The sequence below is a fragment of the Brassica oleracea genome, chromosome C9 (assembly GCF_000695525.1).
Source record: "Brassica oleracea var. oleracea cultivar TO1000 chromosome C9, BOL, whole genome shotgun sequence".
In the NCBI taxonomy this organism is placed as follows: Eukaryota; Viridiplantae; Streptophyta; class Magnoliopsida; order Brassicales; family Brassicaceae; genus Brassica; species Brassica oleracea.
Genome location: NC_027756.1, coordinates 22325088 through 22341360, shown reverse-complemented (window position 1 = coordinate 22341360; position 16273 = coordinate 22325088). Strand labels below are relative to the sequence as shown.

The 16273-nt window shown below is 34.9% G+C and overlaps 3 protein-coding genes and 1 long non-coding RNA gene across 7 annotated transcripts in view; 1 reads left to right on the top strand and 3 right to left on the bottom strand.

The window, feature by feature from the left end:
• Positions 1–2093, bottom strand: part of LOC106317996 — a 5859-nt gene extending 3766 nt beyond the window's left edge. Inside the window, exons 1-3 of one of the 2 annotated variants that reach the window (XR_001265266.1) lie at positions 1761–2093; positions 1337–1604; positions 795–910 (exon numbers count right to left, since the gene is read on the bottom strand). This is a non-coding gene — a long non-coding RNA (uncharacterized LOC106317996). Of the gene's footprint in view, positions 1–466; positions 911–1336; positions 1605–1760 lie in introns of those variants that run through there. The other variant, XR_001265265.1, reaches the window with a different exon arrangement.
• A 3377-nt stretch (positions 2094–5470) lies between these two features.
• LOC106317654 lies at positions 5471–6354 on the top strand. Its single transcript, XM_013755439.1, has 4 exons — positions 5471–5539; positions 5626–5696; positions 5771–5922; positions 6002–6354. The coding sequence occupies exons 1-4, from the start codon at positions 5535–5537 to the stop codon at positions 6194–6196; spliced, it is 423 nt and encodes a 140-aa protein (XP_013610893.1). The 5' UTR covers positions 5471–5534; the 3' UTR covers positions 6197–6354.
• A 1077-nt stretch (positions 6355–7431) lies between these two features.
• On the bottom strand, positions 7432–8990 carry LOC106317409. The gene is made up of 3 exons (XM_013755231.1): positions 8635–8990; positions 7826–7914; positions 7432–7746 (listed from the first exon to the last, which is right to left on the bottom strand). Exons 1-3 carry the CDS (start codon positions 8954–8956, stop codon positions 7459–7461), a joined length of 699 nt encoding a protein of 232 aa, XP_013610685.1. The 5' UTR covers positions 8957–8990; the 3' UTR covers positions 7432–7458.
• A 389-nt stretch (positions 8991–9379) lies between these two features.
• On the bottom strand, positions 9380–12942 carry LOC106316337 (agamous-like MADS-box protein AGL3). 3 transcript variants are annotated; one of them, XM_013754214.1, is made up of 9 exons: positions 12778–12942; positions 11453–11544; positions 10590–10695; positions 10440–10501; positions 10256–10355; positions 10118–10159; positions 10009–10050; positions 9745–9917; positions 9380–9646 (listed from the first exon to the last, which is right to left on the bottom strand). In XM_013754214.1, the coding sequence occupies exons 1-9, from the start codon at positions 12868–12870 to the stop codon at positions 9556–9558; spliced, it is 801 nt and encodes a 266-aa protein (XP_013609668.1). In that variant the 5' UTR covers positions 12871–12942; the 3' UTR covers positions 9380–9555. The 3 variants fall into 3 exon arrangements, with proteins under 3 accessions (XP_013609668.1, XP_013609669.1, XP_013609670.1); XM_013754215.1 differs by having other exon boundaries at positions 10590–10671; XM_013754216.1 differs by lacking the exons at positions 10440–10501; positions 10590–10695; positions 11453–11544 and adding exons at positions 11673–11734; positions 11823–11904 and having other exon boundaries at positions 12686–12942.
• Between the last annotated feature and the right edge of the window lie 3331 nt (positions 12943–16273).

The following is a 16273-nucleotide window of genomic DNA, read 5'->3' as shown; positions in this document are numbered from 1 at the left end:
CATGGTGGTACACGCATATCACAGCAACATCATCCAAGATTTCGTGTGTGTATTTGAGGTTGATGACTCAATATGTTCGATCAGATTGTGGCATGACCGATGGTAAAGAAGAACCAACTATCATGTTCGAGGACGAAGCATATTCTGCCCAAGATCTTCATCACCCATGGATTGCAGAAAATTGGAGAGGTCCAAGGGACCTTCAGTAATGTCCAAATCATGGTGAGTAATGTGTGTTGTACTTTTTTTCCTTCACCATGGTTTTGTCCCAATTGGATTTTCCTGGTAAGGTTTTAATGAGGCAACATTAAAGCACATTACAAGCTCTAAATAGTTATGGCATCCAAGAGGGAGTGTTATGAACCAGATTGTGGATGGCTCATAACCAAGAGATTATGAGTTGTAATCTTTCCATTTATCTATGACGGTGTAATCTCCTATATAAAGAATCTCAATGTTATGAATAAAGATAGACTTTTCCATTACTTTTATAACATTATAAAGATAAATCTATTTTTTATGTAAGATTCCAAGCACCGCATATAGAAGTGAGTTACCAAGGTTTGAACAAACATTTCAACTTCTTATCCAAATTTTTTTTTGCAGTTTCATTATAGAGTTTGTGTGTTGTATTTTTTTATATGATATTTGTTTACATACTTTCAGTAAGATTTATTTTGTGAACGCAATTGTTTACTTTTAGCCTAATGAGTGATTTGTAAGATAAAGTATAGCAGGGGTGCTTGAATCTGTCCCAAACAATTACACAACTACTTAGAAATTCTGATGCTAACCTTTCAATCTGGTGCCGTCCATGTATTTGAAACATAAAGAGGCATGGCCACATAGTTAAGAGAAGCTCCCTGTTGAATACTGTGTGAAGCAATCAGGTAAAATCTCTTGCTCATAACTATAATGAAACAAATACAATAACGATTGTTAGATTAACTTAATTGACAAGTTGAAACAGAGAAAATATTATATTCACTGGTTTGTTTTTAACATAAAAGGTTTTGATCAATCATTAAGTTAACTGAAAGAAAAAATGTTAAGAATCGTATTCTGGGTAATAATTTGTTCCCCTGGGTTCTCAAAACAAAAAAAAATTGTTCTCTTCTGTTTAATTTTCTTCTTGAACTAGGATGAAATTGAGAGAAGCTTAATTTATCTTTGTGGCATGTGTTCATATAAATAATAATTATAATATATATTTTTTTGATTGTAGAAATGGAAGAGAGACTGCTAAATGGGCCAGAGATAGAACAGAGGAGAAACAGTATCTAACTAAGAAAAAAGATCTGGAGTTTTATAAGGAAGATGTGGAGAATAGCTTTACCATCGTCTTTGTTCAGAGTGATGTCGTTTGGCTGCGTAGTGGTAGCTCAAGCTTTCTTGGGTCACAACAGTGAAATGGGTCTCGCTGCTTACGCTCTCCTTCAAAGGACTTTCATTTGTTTCATCTATGATGTTATGGTAAGCACCTTATGCCAATATCAATTTTTCTCTCCAGTTGCGTTTCACCAAAATCAATCAGTTATGCTTCAATGTTCCAGACCCTGATGTTTTGAAATCACCAGCGATTGTAAATTATGTCTATCCACCACCTGGATGATGACGAAATTAAAAGAAAATTGGTACACAATAGTTAAGAAAGAAAACAACAAGAGAGGAACCAGAACTACTCCAATCTGAAATACAAACATTTGTTACCTTTTCTGGTTATAAAATATGGATTAAGGAGTGGGAAGAGGGACATGCACCTATATTTTGACACTTGGAGTCTCAAGGCTTGAGGGAGAAGCGAGTTGAATTGATTGATGTCTTTCGTATCTGGAGCTGTATCGGGTTCCAAGGACATGGACAACAAGAAGAATGATGAGAGCAGGAGGAGATGGAGAAAACACGTCCAGAACGGTGTCGTCTCATCATCTCTTGAGCGAGTCATCTCTTTGCATTACAGAGGAAGAAGAAGGCAGATTTAGACAAACTGAAACTAAAGATCCTATAGAGAGAAAGCAGAATCATGTGGGTAAGAATCTCAAAAGAGCTGGTTTACATCGAACATATTGGAGATGGTCAATTGTCGTTTAGTCTTGCCGACAAATGAGTGAGATGGAGGAGTAGGGTCACTAATTTTTTAAATATAGAGCAAGTTTCTTCAACTCAAAAGAGCCCATCATTTCTGCTGAGCCCATTAAATTTCATAATAAGTCCTGGACCAAACAGTTATGATTTCCAAGCCGGTTGGATCAACAAGGGAGCAAGGGATGAAGTGAAGATGCCTACAGGTGCATGTGATAGGAGCGTCCTCAAAGAATCAACTGACTTTAGTGCTTGAGAATGGTATTTTAGATATTTACTCAAGTTTTGCCCCAAAAAAAAAGATATTTACTCAAGTAAAGATAATATTTACTGCAGCCGATAATTTTGCTCAAAAAAGTATATTTTTGGTCTGCAAATTAAAGAACAGCCGTGTATGGTATAATATCAATATATGCATAAGATATTTCAGAATACAGGTGCCTATGTTAGAAACAGAAGTAGGTACGTAGAAGTGGAATCGTATGGAAACATAGAAGTGAGATTTTTCAAAAAAAATTATAAAGCGGGTACGTGTTCGAAGTATATATCCAACAATATATATATATATATATATAGCATAAAATGATTTTATAAAATTATGAGTAAATATATATGATTCAAAATGAAAAAAAAAATCACTTCTTCATTTTTAATAGTTTTATTCCATTTAGTTGACTTCTTATTTTAATTATAAAAATGCTAAGATTAAGCTTATAAAAAATATTATCAAATATATTATTTTGAATAATTTACAAATATTTTAATTATAGAAATACTAATAAGTTAAGTGGGATTCGGGGAGCTTCCACAAAATTCTGATTCTGATTATGGTTCCGAAGTTGGAAGCGGACGTCTGACGAAGCTTCTGTGCTGCCTAAACAGGTGTTAAAATTAGTCATCTCGAATATATTAATTTTAAATGTTTGAAAATATAATGATGCCATCATAAAAATTTGTATCACTTATATATATATATATATATATATATATATATATCTCATTTATAGAAAAAGATTTATAGGTGAGTAATTGATAATGGCACTTCAACAATTTAAGTTATGATTGGTACGGATTTTTTATCAATTAATAGTTTTAAATTGTGTTACCAGAATATACGATACTTTCTCTGGATTTAAAAAATAAAATTGATGTTTTAAGATTTATACATATATTAAAAAAATTAAATACATACTTTTATTTATTAATTTTGGTTAGTTTTATTTGTTTTCAAATAATGTTTACCACTCAAAATTTTAAATTTAAATTTATTTTTTAGTTTTAAATATAAATCATCAATTTTTGTATACAAGGAAAAAAGTTAAAACATCAATAATTTGTGTATGGAGGGAGTAAAATATATGTGTTATGTATTAAATTAAATTGATGGGTTGAACATTACATATTGTACATGTTGTCTATAATGTATCATAAACAAAATTATTTTTTGAACACTTTCACCTCGCGCAAAGCGCGGATCTCTACCTAGTAAGTATAGTTATAAGAATACTTAGGCTGACTTAAGGGTTTCAATGGCGTTCCATGGACATTATTGAGAGTGATTTGTCATTAATGACATGACATACTAACAATAATGACATAACTTGAATCTAATTGTGATATGGTTATTTACATTTAATGTAGATTTACATTTTTATTAAGTTTCTTAGAATATGATAATAAATCATAGATCATCATTAATATAACAATTATAAGATAATAGTAGAAATACAAATATTATATTTACAATTTTAAAATACTATTTAATTATATTTTTGTAATTATATAATTTTAATTACTAAAAAAAATCTTCCAAAATTTATCCAGTTTTTGTAAAAAAAATGTAATTTTATAATCTCAATACGATTAGTTTTTTTTTTAATATCGACAAATTTTAAAAAGTATTATTTGTTTTATGTTTTGATAGTTATATACCTAACAATTTTTTCTTTTAATTTTATAGAATTTGATTTAATATAATTTAACCAAAAGAAATAGACTAAATCTTTCCAAAATTATAATTTTAAATATATACATATATATTATTAAATATAATTTTTTAAAAAAAATATTTATTTTATCTTAAATTTTAGATATGATTGGATTAAAATTTGTAAGAAAATAATGAAATCTAAATATTAACAAAATTTATTTTTAAATATAATTTAAATTTTAAAACTTGTATTTCTGCACATAGTGTAGGAAAGCATCTAGTTTTTTTTTTGATAAATCCTATCGGTTGATCCGGTCGGCCTCGGGAGGAACGCAGTTAGTGCTACGGAGTGGACTGGCTACCACACTACCTGATCCGAGTTTAGAATACCTTCCGACTAATGTCAGGGGGTGAACCGATCATCTGTTACGATCCACCATGTAAACCACTTGGGTCGAAGCCCAAGCCCAGACTGGTCAACTGATGATAATTTAGTTCTCAAGGACCAATCCCCAAGAGATTGCCATTAGACTACCACCACTTGGTTGAAATCATCTAGTTATCTTTATATATAAAAGAGACTTTCAATCACTCCTGGTGCTGCCAACAGGGATGACACGTCAGAAATTCGAGTCATATAGTCTCGACACGTATCCTCTTTCTAAACGCTCCGTTTCATTTATTTGGCTACCGTTTGGTTTGTCTAAGGATTGGGCTTAAGTTTTCGTTTTCGGCCCCGCGACCACCTTTGCTCTGCGCTAACCCTAATCTGTGGGGATGAAAACTGTGTGTTCTTCGTTACTCTTCATTCGGGGAGACGGTGACGATCGAGTGTCCTCGATGTTTCTGTAACAGATCACATTATGATTTCTACGTCTTTAATCTCATTAATCATTTGCACACTACGAGTTCTTCAGTTTGTTGTTTCCATCAGCGATATAAATGGGTTAGTATGTCTCTGGAAATCGCGATCTCTTCATCTCTCTCACGCTCATCTCTTATAATCAACTGACAGCCGAGCAGATCGCCGAGTTCAAGGAAGCCTTTAGCCTCTTCGACAAAGACGACGATGGTTCAATTATCTTTCTCAGTTTCTTTTATCCGTAGAATTTTACATTTTCTAAATCTCGCTTTGATCGATGTCGATAATCTTTATCGCTTCAGATTCGCTCTATTCTGATATGCTGTGTTTGATTTTTTTTTTCCTTCAGTGACTGTTGTTTTGTTTGGTCGATTTGTTCGCTTGGATCTGGATTTTTTTTTTGTTTCATACATTTTGGTCTTTGAATCTTTATTCGATCTGTAGAAGCGTCAATGTGTTTGCGTGATCAAATGAAACAGAGTTTTCAGTGATCTAAAATGTATTGCTCTCTTGATTGTGGTTTCCACAGGTTGCACCACTACCAAAGAGCTGGGAACTGTTATGTGTTCTCTAGGACAAAACACAACAGGGGACGAGCTACAAGACGTGTGATCAACGAGTCGACGCAGATGGAAACGGCACCATCGACTTAATCTCACAATGAGGTAACATGTTTCCTTCTGTATCTGCAATTTCTTTCTATGTTTCTTCCACATCACTTCATTGAAAAATAAAACTTCCTAATGTATAGGGACATGGCGAAAGAAAATGACAAGCTCCATGATGAATTTGCATCTACTTTCTCCACATCGGATGTCAATGGTAACCACGCTAAAACCCTTATCCCTTTCTTACTTAAAAACTGAGAAAAAACGTACTAATCCCTGGTTTTACAGACTCGCTGATGCAAGACCGTGAGAACAAAGAAGCAACAGATGCTATAGTGGAGACTTCAATGAAGCAGGTCACGTTATTGCAAGAGAAACATGGACAAGCTGTATCAAACATTAGAGACAAACCAGAACAGTCTCTCATAAAAGACTATCAGGTACATAACACTAAAAATTGTAGAGTGTCATATCTATGACTAGATATATAACAGTTAAGTTCTGTAATACATTGGCCAGCTTGATCAGCGCAACAACGAGACGCCAAAGAAACTAGCTATAATCGTGCCGAGCTTGGCGTCGATTGAGGAGATGAGGACTTTGTTTCCGAAGAATATTCTGAGTGAAGATGCCTCAAGCATGGAGAAAAGATCAGCTAAACATGGACAAGACGAAGCTAACAACAAAACTCCATTCTTGGAAGTGAACATATGATTATTGATTAGATAAAAGAGGTGCCCGCTCTGGCAGTTGAGTTCATCAACTGGATGAGTCTAGCAGAGTATGAGTGTGTAAAGATGACATACGACTGTAGTACGCAAGCTTATTTTGTTCTGGATTAGCTTGTTGCCTACCGGTTAAATTTGGTTAATCTTCTCATTTGAATAAACCAAATATGAAAAAGAAAAGTAAATAGAGAGACGAACAAAAAAAAAACAGCCGAGACTTTGTTTGCTCCTCAAGAAAAAATAATAAAGTCAAAGTAAGCACATCTATGTGAACTACCACTTACTTTGCTTTGATGTGCTCATCTTTGACTTTGAATATACAACTATACTTCATTGATCGTCTCCATTTTTAATAATCATCGTTCATCACATTCACATCCTAGCCATTGACCCTATGGAATCGTTCTTACTGATATTATCTTGACATAATATGACCAATGACAATATAATATGGCCTAACGTAGTAACAATAGTTATATCTTATTATTCACAGCCATGAAATAAAGCATCTAGACTCTACACAAGCTCCACCCAAGAAATCATATGAAATATGAAGGTCATATACCATGTCATGGACTATGAGAATATGGAAAGGTAGGCATTTAAGTTTATTTATATGAAAAAGGAAAAACATGAAACAATGTCTAGAGTGATCAACCCAAGAACAACTTAATTATGTATATATGTTTATTTTTAAATAATAAAAAATTTATATTAAAAATTTATTCTAACTATTTAAATTATTTTCTAATATTCATCCCGTCCGTAGGGCGGGCCGATCCTAGTATCATATATGTAACACTCTAGTAATTAGAAGGTATATTTCGAAGCTGAGAAGACCTATTAGCACACGTAAGCTGGTTTTTTGGAATTAACTTACAAAACTAGTGGATTATTATTTGTCTATCTTGTATAATACTCCTTTCCTTTAAATTGTGTTCCATATTGAATAACAATAATATGATATTGTTTTTATATATGTGCGAGTGTGACTTGATGCTCTGGTTATATTTCTTGTTTTCTTATTGATTATACAATTCACTATTTATATTTTTGGAGGCTTTCCACACAAGAAAAAACATCAACAAATATGAAGTCTGTACATGAGAAAAATAAAAGATCTTATAACGAATACAGATCATTGTCAATCATATTCAGAAAACATGTATTTTTTTTATAAAAAAAACTTCTTCTGATTTAGAAAAAAAAAAGGTTTCGGGATCAATATAAGGAATGATGTCTTAATCATTAGGCCAAGAGCCAGAAGTCTTTGTGACGTTTCGTGGTGATCAAGTAACCTCCATTGTTACTCTTCTTCCTGACGGCAATAGCCATACAATCTGAGTTATGAATACAATACTCAACAACTCCTCCACCGATTCCTGCTTTCGTGCGCCACTTCCATATCACACGCCACTTCGAAGTTCTTTTCCTTTGACCTAAAACCAAAACTCCTGCTCCCTGTTTCTTTGATTCCTCTACTATTGCCTTCCCTTTCTCCTCTGCTGTCTCAACCACCACTATCTCCGTCTTCACCTGAAGATGTAAACAAGAAACCTTAATCTCAAAATGTGCTTTTGGATACTGTTATTTGTCATCAGAAATTAAAGCTTACGTTAGGTTTCTTGAGTTGGCAAAGGTTCTTCAGTGGATGTACTTGTTCATGAGCCCTTGAGTTTCTCTCCCTTTGTGTCTTATCTACACCTATGAACATAATAAAACTTAAAGTCAATTTGAGAAACTCAACAATGTCGAGATGTCAACTTTGCCAGCCTGGTCAATATGATTTCGAGCTAAATCGAGTCAAAAAATTTCGAACAAAAATTATAGAGGAAAAAAAATCTCTAAACCAAACAAAAGATCATTTCTGTTCAGGAAAGACCTAAACCGATTTTAAACGGTTTTGATTTCTCTCTATATGTTCAGGACATACATTATTTAGATTTGTGTTCTTGTCTTTTGTTAATACCTCTAGTTCAGTGTTCTATATACACATTTGTTCCCAAAAAAAAAACCATATACACATACAAATTTAACGTAGTTATGACAAATTTCATACAATATTATTAAGAAAAATTTAAATGTATTAATAAATCCATAATTATTTATTTCTAGAGCTACATCAAAATTCTAACAATATAGGTCAACTAACAATATTCTTTCTAAACAAAACATGAAAACACTTGACAAAAGACAAGTGTTTGTTTATTCTGAAACAAGGAATAAATTGACAAAAAAACATACATTAGGCCCAAGTTAAGCCCAACAATATCTGAGACCCAATAAGCTTAAACAAAACCCAAGAGAATCATTCCTCACAGGATAAATATATTTTCCAGATTTGGCTCTAATTGTTCTCTAATTTAAAGATTCTAGTAGTAAATACAACTAAGTATATATCTAAACTATGTTATGTAAATATACCTTGTCCTACAGGTGTTTTTGTGACATGAAGGAGAGTAATATTGTCTTCATCTTGAACACAATATGTTAATGCCCATTGAAGAGCATTCTTTGATTGTGAAGTTGTGTCCACGACAACCATCACTTTCCTCCCACTCTCAGATTGAGCTCTTCCCGCTTCACCGTTCTTATTACCTTCCTCTGTTCTCTGATTCTTCCTATGTTTCGAATCGCTCTTTCTAGAACCAGAAGCACTTCCATCTTCTGATAATTTGCTCGATGATGATCCTCCTTTGAAGGATGTCCTAATCTTATTCACCCAATACCCAGCTGGCTTTCCCATTTTGAAGTCCTTCTCTCTATTCTCTTTGTTTTCTGCTCTGTTCGTTCAGTTTTTAGTTGTGTTTTATATATATGTCCTGGTTTGTTTTATATATACTATGTTGCTTGTTTGGTTTTGGTTGGAGCCATTTCTTGAACGTGCTTGCCATGAAAATAATTAACAACCCCCTTTGGACTTGTTCTCATAATTTTATATTTATAGAAATACAATTATTTAGTCATTTTAATAATCCTCCACAATAAATCTAGATACAAATGCAGAGCACTACTTGTTTCAGAATCCAAATCTCTTGGCACGTAACTCATTAAAAGAATCATATTCTATAATCCAGATAGTTTTGTCATAATCCGACATAATTTCTATGATGGTTCCAAAAAAAAAAAAGAAGCCTCGCACAATTTTTGTTTGTAAAAAGCTCAAAAACATTGTTATATATTCAAAAAGGTAATAATCTGAGAGTATGACATTCAGCTCCTGATTCTATAACATAGTTTGTAATCAAGAACTATGTTTCCGGCCCTTGCAATAATTAAATTACACAAGCAATGATTTTTGATCTATAAAACACACACATGTATACATACATATGTATTATTGCTTCAGACCATCCACCCAGGGAAGAATCCATTAATAACATTCTGGGATGTTGTTGCAGAGTCGCTTGCATTTGTCACACCAGGATTGTAATGACTGTTTGATATAAAGAAACACAAATTGTAGGATAAACCTTGCTGATCAGAAGGTAAATCAAGTCAATGGGTTTTAACTATTTTTTCTATGATGGATACCTCATCTGCCATGCTACATTGCCTTGTAAAGGATTGAAGAAACCAGCTTCTTGAGTTGGAAGGTTTGTTTGATAAGAGCTCATGCCTTGTTGTTGCTGTTGTTGTTGGGAATGTTCTGCAGAAGAAGAAGCTCCCCATAGCGATTGAGTAAGCGTTGCATTGTCTTCCTCCAACTGACAATAGAAAGAGAAAGTGAAAGAAAAATGTTATGAGAGATCTCAAATGAATTATACTTCTTGTGTTAGAAGATTTTGATGGCACTACCTTTCTCTTAAGATCTCTATTGGTTTCCAATAGCATTTCCTCCTGTAAATTTATGAATATGAGGGTGTGTTGTATTGAGATTACTGGAACACTGTGACTCATTATGTACCTTTGTTTTGAGGTCAGATAATTGATCAAGCATAAACCGAGCCTGGCAATGAAAAGAACAATAGTTAGTACTGCTCTAAATGCTCTTTGGACCAAAGAATCCAATATAAACTTGTCTATTTCTTGAGATTGTATATACCTTTGTGGATCTTATTTGTCTTAGTGATGTATCTACTTGGCATTCTAGCTGCTCAAGCTCATTCACTCCCATCCCGGCTATCTCTTCACCTAGCAAATGCCTAGAGAGAGAAAAATTTCAGAAGAGTTAACTAGTTGGAGTAAGCATTTCTTTTTCAAGATCTGCTATGAGGCAAGCTATGTACCTTTGTGAATGTTGAAGGATCTCAACTCTTGATTTGAGGTTCAAGTAGTCTTGGTACTTTTCCTGCATTAAAGATATAATCTAACTAAGGACAACTTCACAACTTTGAGGCCAGTCTTTGACAATTCATAGAGAGAAAATGAAGATGTACCTGCAAGTCTTCAGCTGATTGATTTGGATCCATTGTTGCATAACTATGTTTTCTATACTTCTCAATCGTCTTGGCCATACCACTAATGTATACAACAATATGATAACTGAATTTCATCATATATGGATCAATCAAACTTTGAAGTTTTAGAATATATCAAAAGGGCATACAAAAACCCTTTTAAAGCATTGTCAAATGTTTATGTTACAAAACCAAGAACATCAAGATCGGCATCAGTCTCATGATGGGCTTTCAAGAAAAGAAGTTTTTTAATTGTTCACAAAGAAAGAAAAAAAGTAACAAAAAATCTTTGTGATGAGTATAATTACAGTTGTCTCTTTAACTTTAATAAGATTAGAAGTACTTGCGAGATACTAACTTAAATAAGTAGTCAAAGTATGTTTGTGTGTTCTTTACAGCTTTGTGTATATTGTTTGTATATCCAGAGGTCAATCCTTTGTCTCTTTGGAAATTTGGATCAACCCCTTCAAGACTAATCTCGTTTGTAAAGCTTTCACTATTATTAATATAGTATATCTAGCTTCTATAAACAAACTTTATGTACTTTTCTATTCAAAGTCTCTTACTGTAATCATCATCTAGATAATCTAAGACCCTTATTATATGGTCATCTTTTTGTTAACTTAATCTCACTCTAGAAACCAGATTTGTACATAATACAACCGATAAATAAAAAAATGGAATTAAATACTAACAGTTTAATTCTAACATAATCAAGAAATACCCAAACTTTCATATATATATCCTCCAGAATCCTAAAGAACCAAAACCCTAAATTTTGAAAATGAGAGGATAAAAATAGAAACTATAAGGAGAGCTATAAAAATCAGAGATAATATTACCTAGGGCTGCTGCAAAATTCGTAGAGCTTGCCACGGTTAGAGAAAATGAGAAGAGCAATCTCAGCATCACAAAGTACAGAAAGCTCATAAGCCTTCTTAAGTAAACCGCCCGGCTATCTCTTCACCTAGCAAATGCCTAGAGAGAGAAAAATTTCAGAAGAGTTAACTAGTTGGAGTAAGCATTTCTTTTTCAAGATCTGCTATGAGGCAAGCTATGTACCTTTGTGAATGTTGAAGGATCTCAACTCTTGATTTGAGGTTCAAGTAGTCTTGGTACTTTTCCTGCATTAAAGATATAATCTAACTAAGGACAACTTCACAACTTTGAGGCCAGTCTTTGACAATTCATAGAGAGAAAATGAAGATGTACCTGCAAGTCTTCAGCTGATTGATTTGGATCCATTGTTGCATAACTATGTTTTCTATACTTCTCAATCGTCTTGGCCATACCACTAATGTATACAACAATATGATAACTGAATTTCATCATATATGGATCAATCAAACTTTGAAGTTTTAGAATATATCAAAAGGGCATACAAAAACCCTTTTAAAGCATTGTCAAATGTTTATGTTACAAAACCAAGAACATCAAGATCGGCATCAGTCTCATGATGGGCTTTCAAGAAAAGAAGTTTTTTAATTGTTCACAAAGAAAGAAAAAAAGTAACAAAAAATCTTTGTGATGAGTATAATTACAGTTGTCTCTTTAACTTTAATAAGATTAGAAGTACTTGCGAGATACTAACTTAAATAAGTAGTCAAAGTATGTTTGTGTGTTCTTTACAGCTTTGTGTATATTGTTTGTATATCCAGAGGTCAATCCTTTGTCTCTTTGGAAATTTGGATCAACCCCTTCAAGACTAATCTCGTTTGTAAAGCTTTCACTATTATTAATATAGTATATCTAGCTTCTATAAACAAACTTTATGTACTTTTCTATTCAAAGTCTCTTACTGTAATCATCATCTAGATAATCTAAGACCCTTATTATATGGTCATCTTTTTGTTAACTTAATCTCACTCTAGAAACCAGATTTGTACATAATACAACCGATAAATAAAAAAATGGAATTAAATACTAACAGTTTAATTCTAACATAATCAAGAAATACCCAAACTTTCATATATATATCCTCCAGAATCCTAAAGAACCAAAACCCTAAATTTTGAAAATGAGAGGATAAAAATAGAAACTATAAGGAGAGCTATAAAAATCAGAGATAATATTACCTAGGGCTGCTGCAAAATTCGTAGAGCTTGCCACGGTTAGAGAAAATGAGAAGAGCAATCTCAGCATCACAAAGTACAGAAAGCTCATAAGCCTTCTTAAGTAAACCGTTCCTTCTCTTTGCAAAAGTAACTTGCCTGTTGATCTTGTTCTCTATCCTCTTCAGCTCCACTTTCCCTCTTCCCATCCTAATATTCTCTCTTTTCTATTTCCCTCTCACCAATAGTCAAATAGACCAACTATTGAAAAAATGATATGATAAAAGATTTCCGATTAATTTCTCAAAATGTACATTGGTTCAATATATATACATGAGTGGTTTAAGCAAAGGGAAACTAAACCACTAAACCAGTTGGTTAGCTACAGGAAACTTACCCAACGGTTAATATATAACTCTATATGCTAATACACCCCCCCCACCCCCTCAAACCAATTTAAGACGTCAAGGCTGAAATAGGTTTGAAATGGACATTAGTCGGAGTATAGAATGAAACACTCCCGGATGTAGCGGTTTGGTGAGTATTTCAGCATGCTAATTCGAAGAAGGGACGTGAAACAGCTTCAAGAAGCCACGCTTGAGTTGATCACGCACAGTATGACAGTCGATATCAACGTGCTTCGTGCGCTCGTGAAAGATAGAGTTTGAAGCAATGTGCATTGCTGATTTGTTGTCGCAGAAAAGCTTCGCAGGAGCCGTAACCTGCACTTTAAAATCACGCAACAACTGAGCCAACTAGAGAAGCTCACAAGTCGCCAAAGCCATGCTCATGTACTTTGCTTCAGTACTGCTCCTACTCACGGTCTGTTGTTTCTTAGACTTCCAAGAGAGAAGGGAAGAACCAAGATAAACACAGTAACCTGATATCGAGCGGCGAGTCTCAGGACATGTAGCCCAGTCAGCATCACTGAAAGCATTGAGACATAGCTCTATAGAAGCAGAGTAATAAAGGCCTTGTCCAGGATTACCTTTGATGTAACGTAAAACCTTATGAGCCGCTTGTAGATGAACATCAGTAGGACATGAGAGGAACTGACTCAAATTATTCACCGCAAAGGTGATATCTGGTCGCGTGATGGTAAGATATAGAAGTCTTCCAATGAGCTCTCTGTAATGAGTGATGTTCACCAAGGGCGTACCAGTTGTTCTAGTCAGCTTGACAGTAGGATCCATAGGGATGGAGCTTGGTTTACAAGCAAGCATGCATGTTGCTTCCAAAATATCCAAGGCATACTTGCGCTGATAGACGGAGATTCCAGAAGCATTCCGAGCAATCTCCAAGCCTAAGAAGAACTTATGTTGCCCCAAGTCTTTAATAGCAAAAGCCTTGTGCAAAACGGTTTTAAGAGCTTGAAGATCACTGGATGCAATTAGGATATCATCCACATAAACCAGTAAGGCAATGAAAGAAGAGCCAGACTGCTTGATGAACAAAGTGTTATCTCCAGGGGACTGTGTGAAACCAGCTGAGAGAATCACACGAGAGAAACACATATATCACTGTCTCGATGCTTGTTTTAAACCGTATAAGGACTTGTTAAGTCGACAAACTAGATTCGGAGGAAGCTCTCCAGTAGGTGTATAACCCTGAGGTAAACTCATGTAGATTTCCTCATCTAAATCACCGTGAAGAAAGGCGTTAGACACGTCCATTTGTGTCAAAGTCCAACCAAAAGCCGATGCTAATCCAAGCAGAAGTTTGACACTAGCAAGCTTCACAACTGGAGAAAACGTGTCAATGTAGTCAACACCTTCAAGCTGAGTGTATCCTTTGGCCACCAAACGCACCTTTGGACGATCCACAGTACCATCAGCATTGTACATAATCGTAAACACCCATCGACAACCAATGACATGTTTTCCCGGAGGTAAGGAAACAACTGTCCAAGTCTCCTTCGTTTCAAGAGCTGTTATCTCCAATCCCACAGCATTATTCCAGATAGGATCAGCCAAGGCCTCTAGACTATTATGTGGTTCTGCCTCAATAGTACAAGAGAGGATAAAAGACTGATAGGTGGGTTTTAGGCGGGAGTAGTTATTGAATCAAAGAAACACAAATCTCAAATCACTCTTTATTAATCTCTCAAACCTTTAGGAAACTCACTCAAAACCTAAAGCTCTCAACTCATAAGATATGCAAACACCCTTGCATCTCTTTATATATAACTCAATATTTCCTAAACTCATTAGGAATCACAAATGGATATTTTCCTATTCTATAACTCAATAGAATTAGGTAACTTGCATCTTAAGCTAACTCAAGCTTATCTCAACATTCTCCCCCTTAAGCTTGATCTCTTCATTCTTCACATCTTGAACACCAATGAGGTTTCTCATTTCTTTGAATTTGATTCTTCCAAGTGCTTTAGTTAGTATGTCAGCCTTTTGTTTCACCCCAGCGACATGCTCTACGCTTACTAGACCCTTTTGGACGCACTCTCTGATGAAATGGAACCTTGTGTGGATATGTTTACTGCGCCCATGGAACACTGGATTTTTACACAGTGCGATTGTGGATTTGTTATCAATTCGTATCACAACTTTCTTGCTTGGATCGCTGAATATCTCACCAATAAGGTCTTGTAACCATATTGCTTGCTTAGATGTTTTTGTTGCAGCCATAAACTCCGCTTCGCATGACGATAGAGCGACTATCTCTTGCTTCTGTGAACACCATGTGATTTGATTGCCACCAAAGTAAAATATATGGCCGGTTGTACTCTTACCATCGTCGGGATCGACATTGTAGCTACTATCACTATAACCAATTAAGCCTTCTTGTGGTTTTGCCTCGAAGACCAATCCGTATGATAGAGTACCTTGCACGTACCTCAGAACTTGTTTCAACGCGGCTTTATGGGACTTCTTTGGACTGTGCATATACCGTCTCAGAATGCTAATGCTACACGCAAGATCCGGTCTCGTGTGTATCAAGTAACGTAAGCAACCAATGTTCCTTCGGTATTCTGTCTCGTCCACGCCATTTTCCTTCTCGGCTTTGCTTAGTTTCAAACCTGCATCCATAGGTATATGCATAGAGTTGCATCCTTTCATCCCGGCTTCCTCAAGTATCTTCTTGGCATATTTCTCCTGACTTAACACAATGCTTCCCTTCCTTTGTATGACTTCTATTCCAAGGTAATAGCTTAACATTCCAAGATCTGTCATATCAAACTTTGCTGCCATATCTCTCTTGAAATCTACTATCATGTTCAAGCTAGACCCTGTAATAAGTAGATCATCGACATAAACTGAAACCACCAATAGATGTCCTTGCTCCCGTTTCTGATACAGAGAAGGTTCTTTAAGGCAGCGATGGAACTTCAGCTCGTGCAGTACTGTATTAAGCTTTTCATTCCACGCCCTCGGGGCTTGTCGCAGTCCGTAAATCGCCTTCTTTAGCTTATAGACCTTGCTCTCCTTCCCTTTGATAACAAACCCCTCCGGTTGCGATACATAAACCTCTTCTTTTAGATCACCGTGAAGGAAGGCGGTCTTAACATCTAAGTGATGCAGCTCCCAACCGCGTGAAGCAGGTATTCGAATGATGAGACGAATCGTCTCTATCCTTGCCACAGGCGCAAAAACTTCC

Coding starts and splice junctions, on each gene's coding strand:
- LOC106317654 (XM_013755439.1), top strand. Junction 5,697..5,770: donor CTCCACATCGGATGTCAATG/GTAACCACGCTA, acceptor CTGGTTTTACAG/ACTCGCTGATGCAAGACCGT. Junction 5,923..6,001: donor CTCTCATAAAAGACTATCAG/GTACATAACACT, acceptor TACATTGGCCAG/CTTGATCAGCGCAACAACGA.
- LOC106317409 (XM_013755231.1), bottom strand. CDS start 8,956: ATGGGAAAGCCAGCTGGGTATTGGGTGAATAAGATTAGGACATCCTTC. Junction 7,915..8,634: donor AAAAACACCTGTAGGACAAG/GTATATTTACAT, acceptor TTATGTTCATAG/GTGTAGATAAGACACAAAGG. Junction 7,747..7,825: donor GCCAACTCAAGAAACCTAAC/GTAAGCTTTAAT, acceptor TTACATCTTCAG/GTGAAGACGGAGATAGTGGT.
- LOC106316337 (XM_013754214.1), bottom strand. CDS start 12,870: ATGGGAAGAGGGAAAGTGGAGCTGAAGAGGATAGAGAACAAGATCAAC. Junction 10,696..11,452: donor GAATTTTGCAGCAGCCCTAG/GTAATATTATCT, acceptor GATGAAATTCAG/TTATCATATTGTTGTATACA. Junction 10,160..10,255: donor GACAAATAAGATCCACAAAG/GTATATACAATC, acceptor TTTCATTGCCAG/GCTCGGTTTATGCTTGATCA.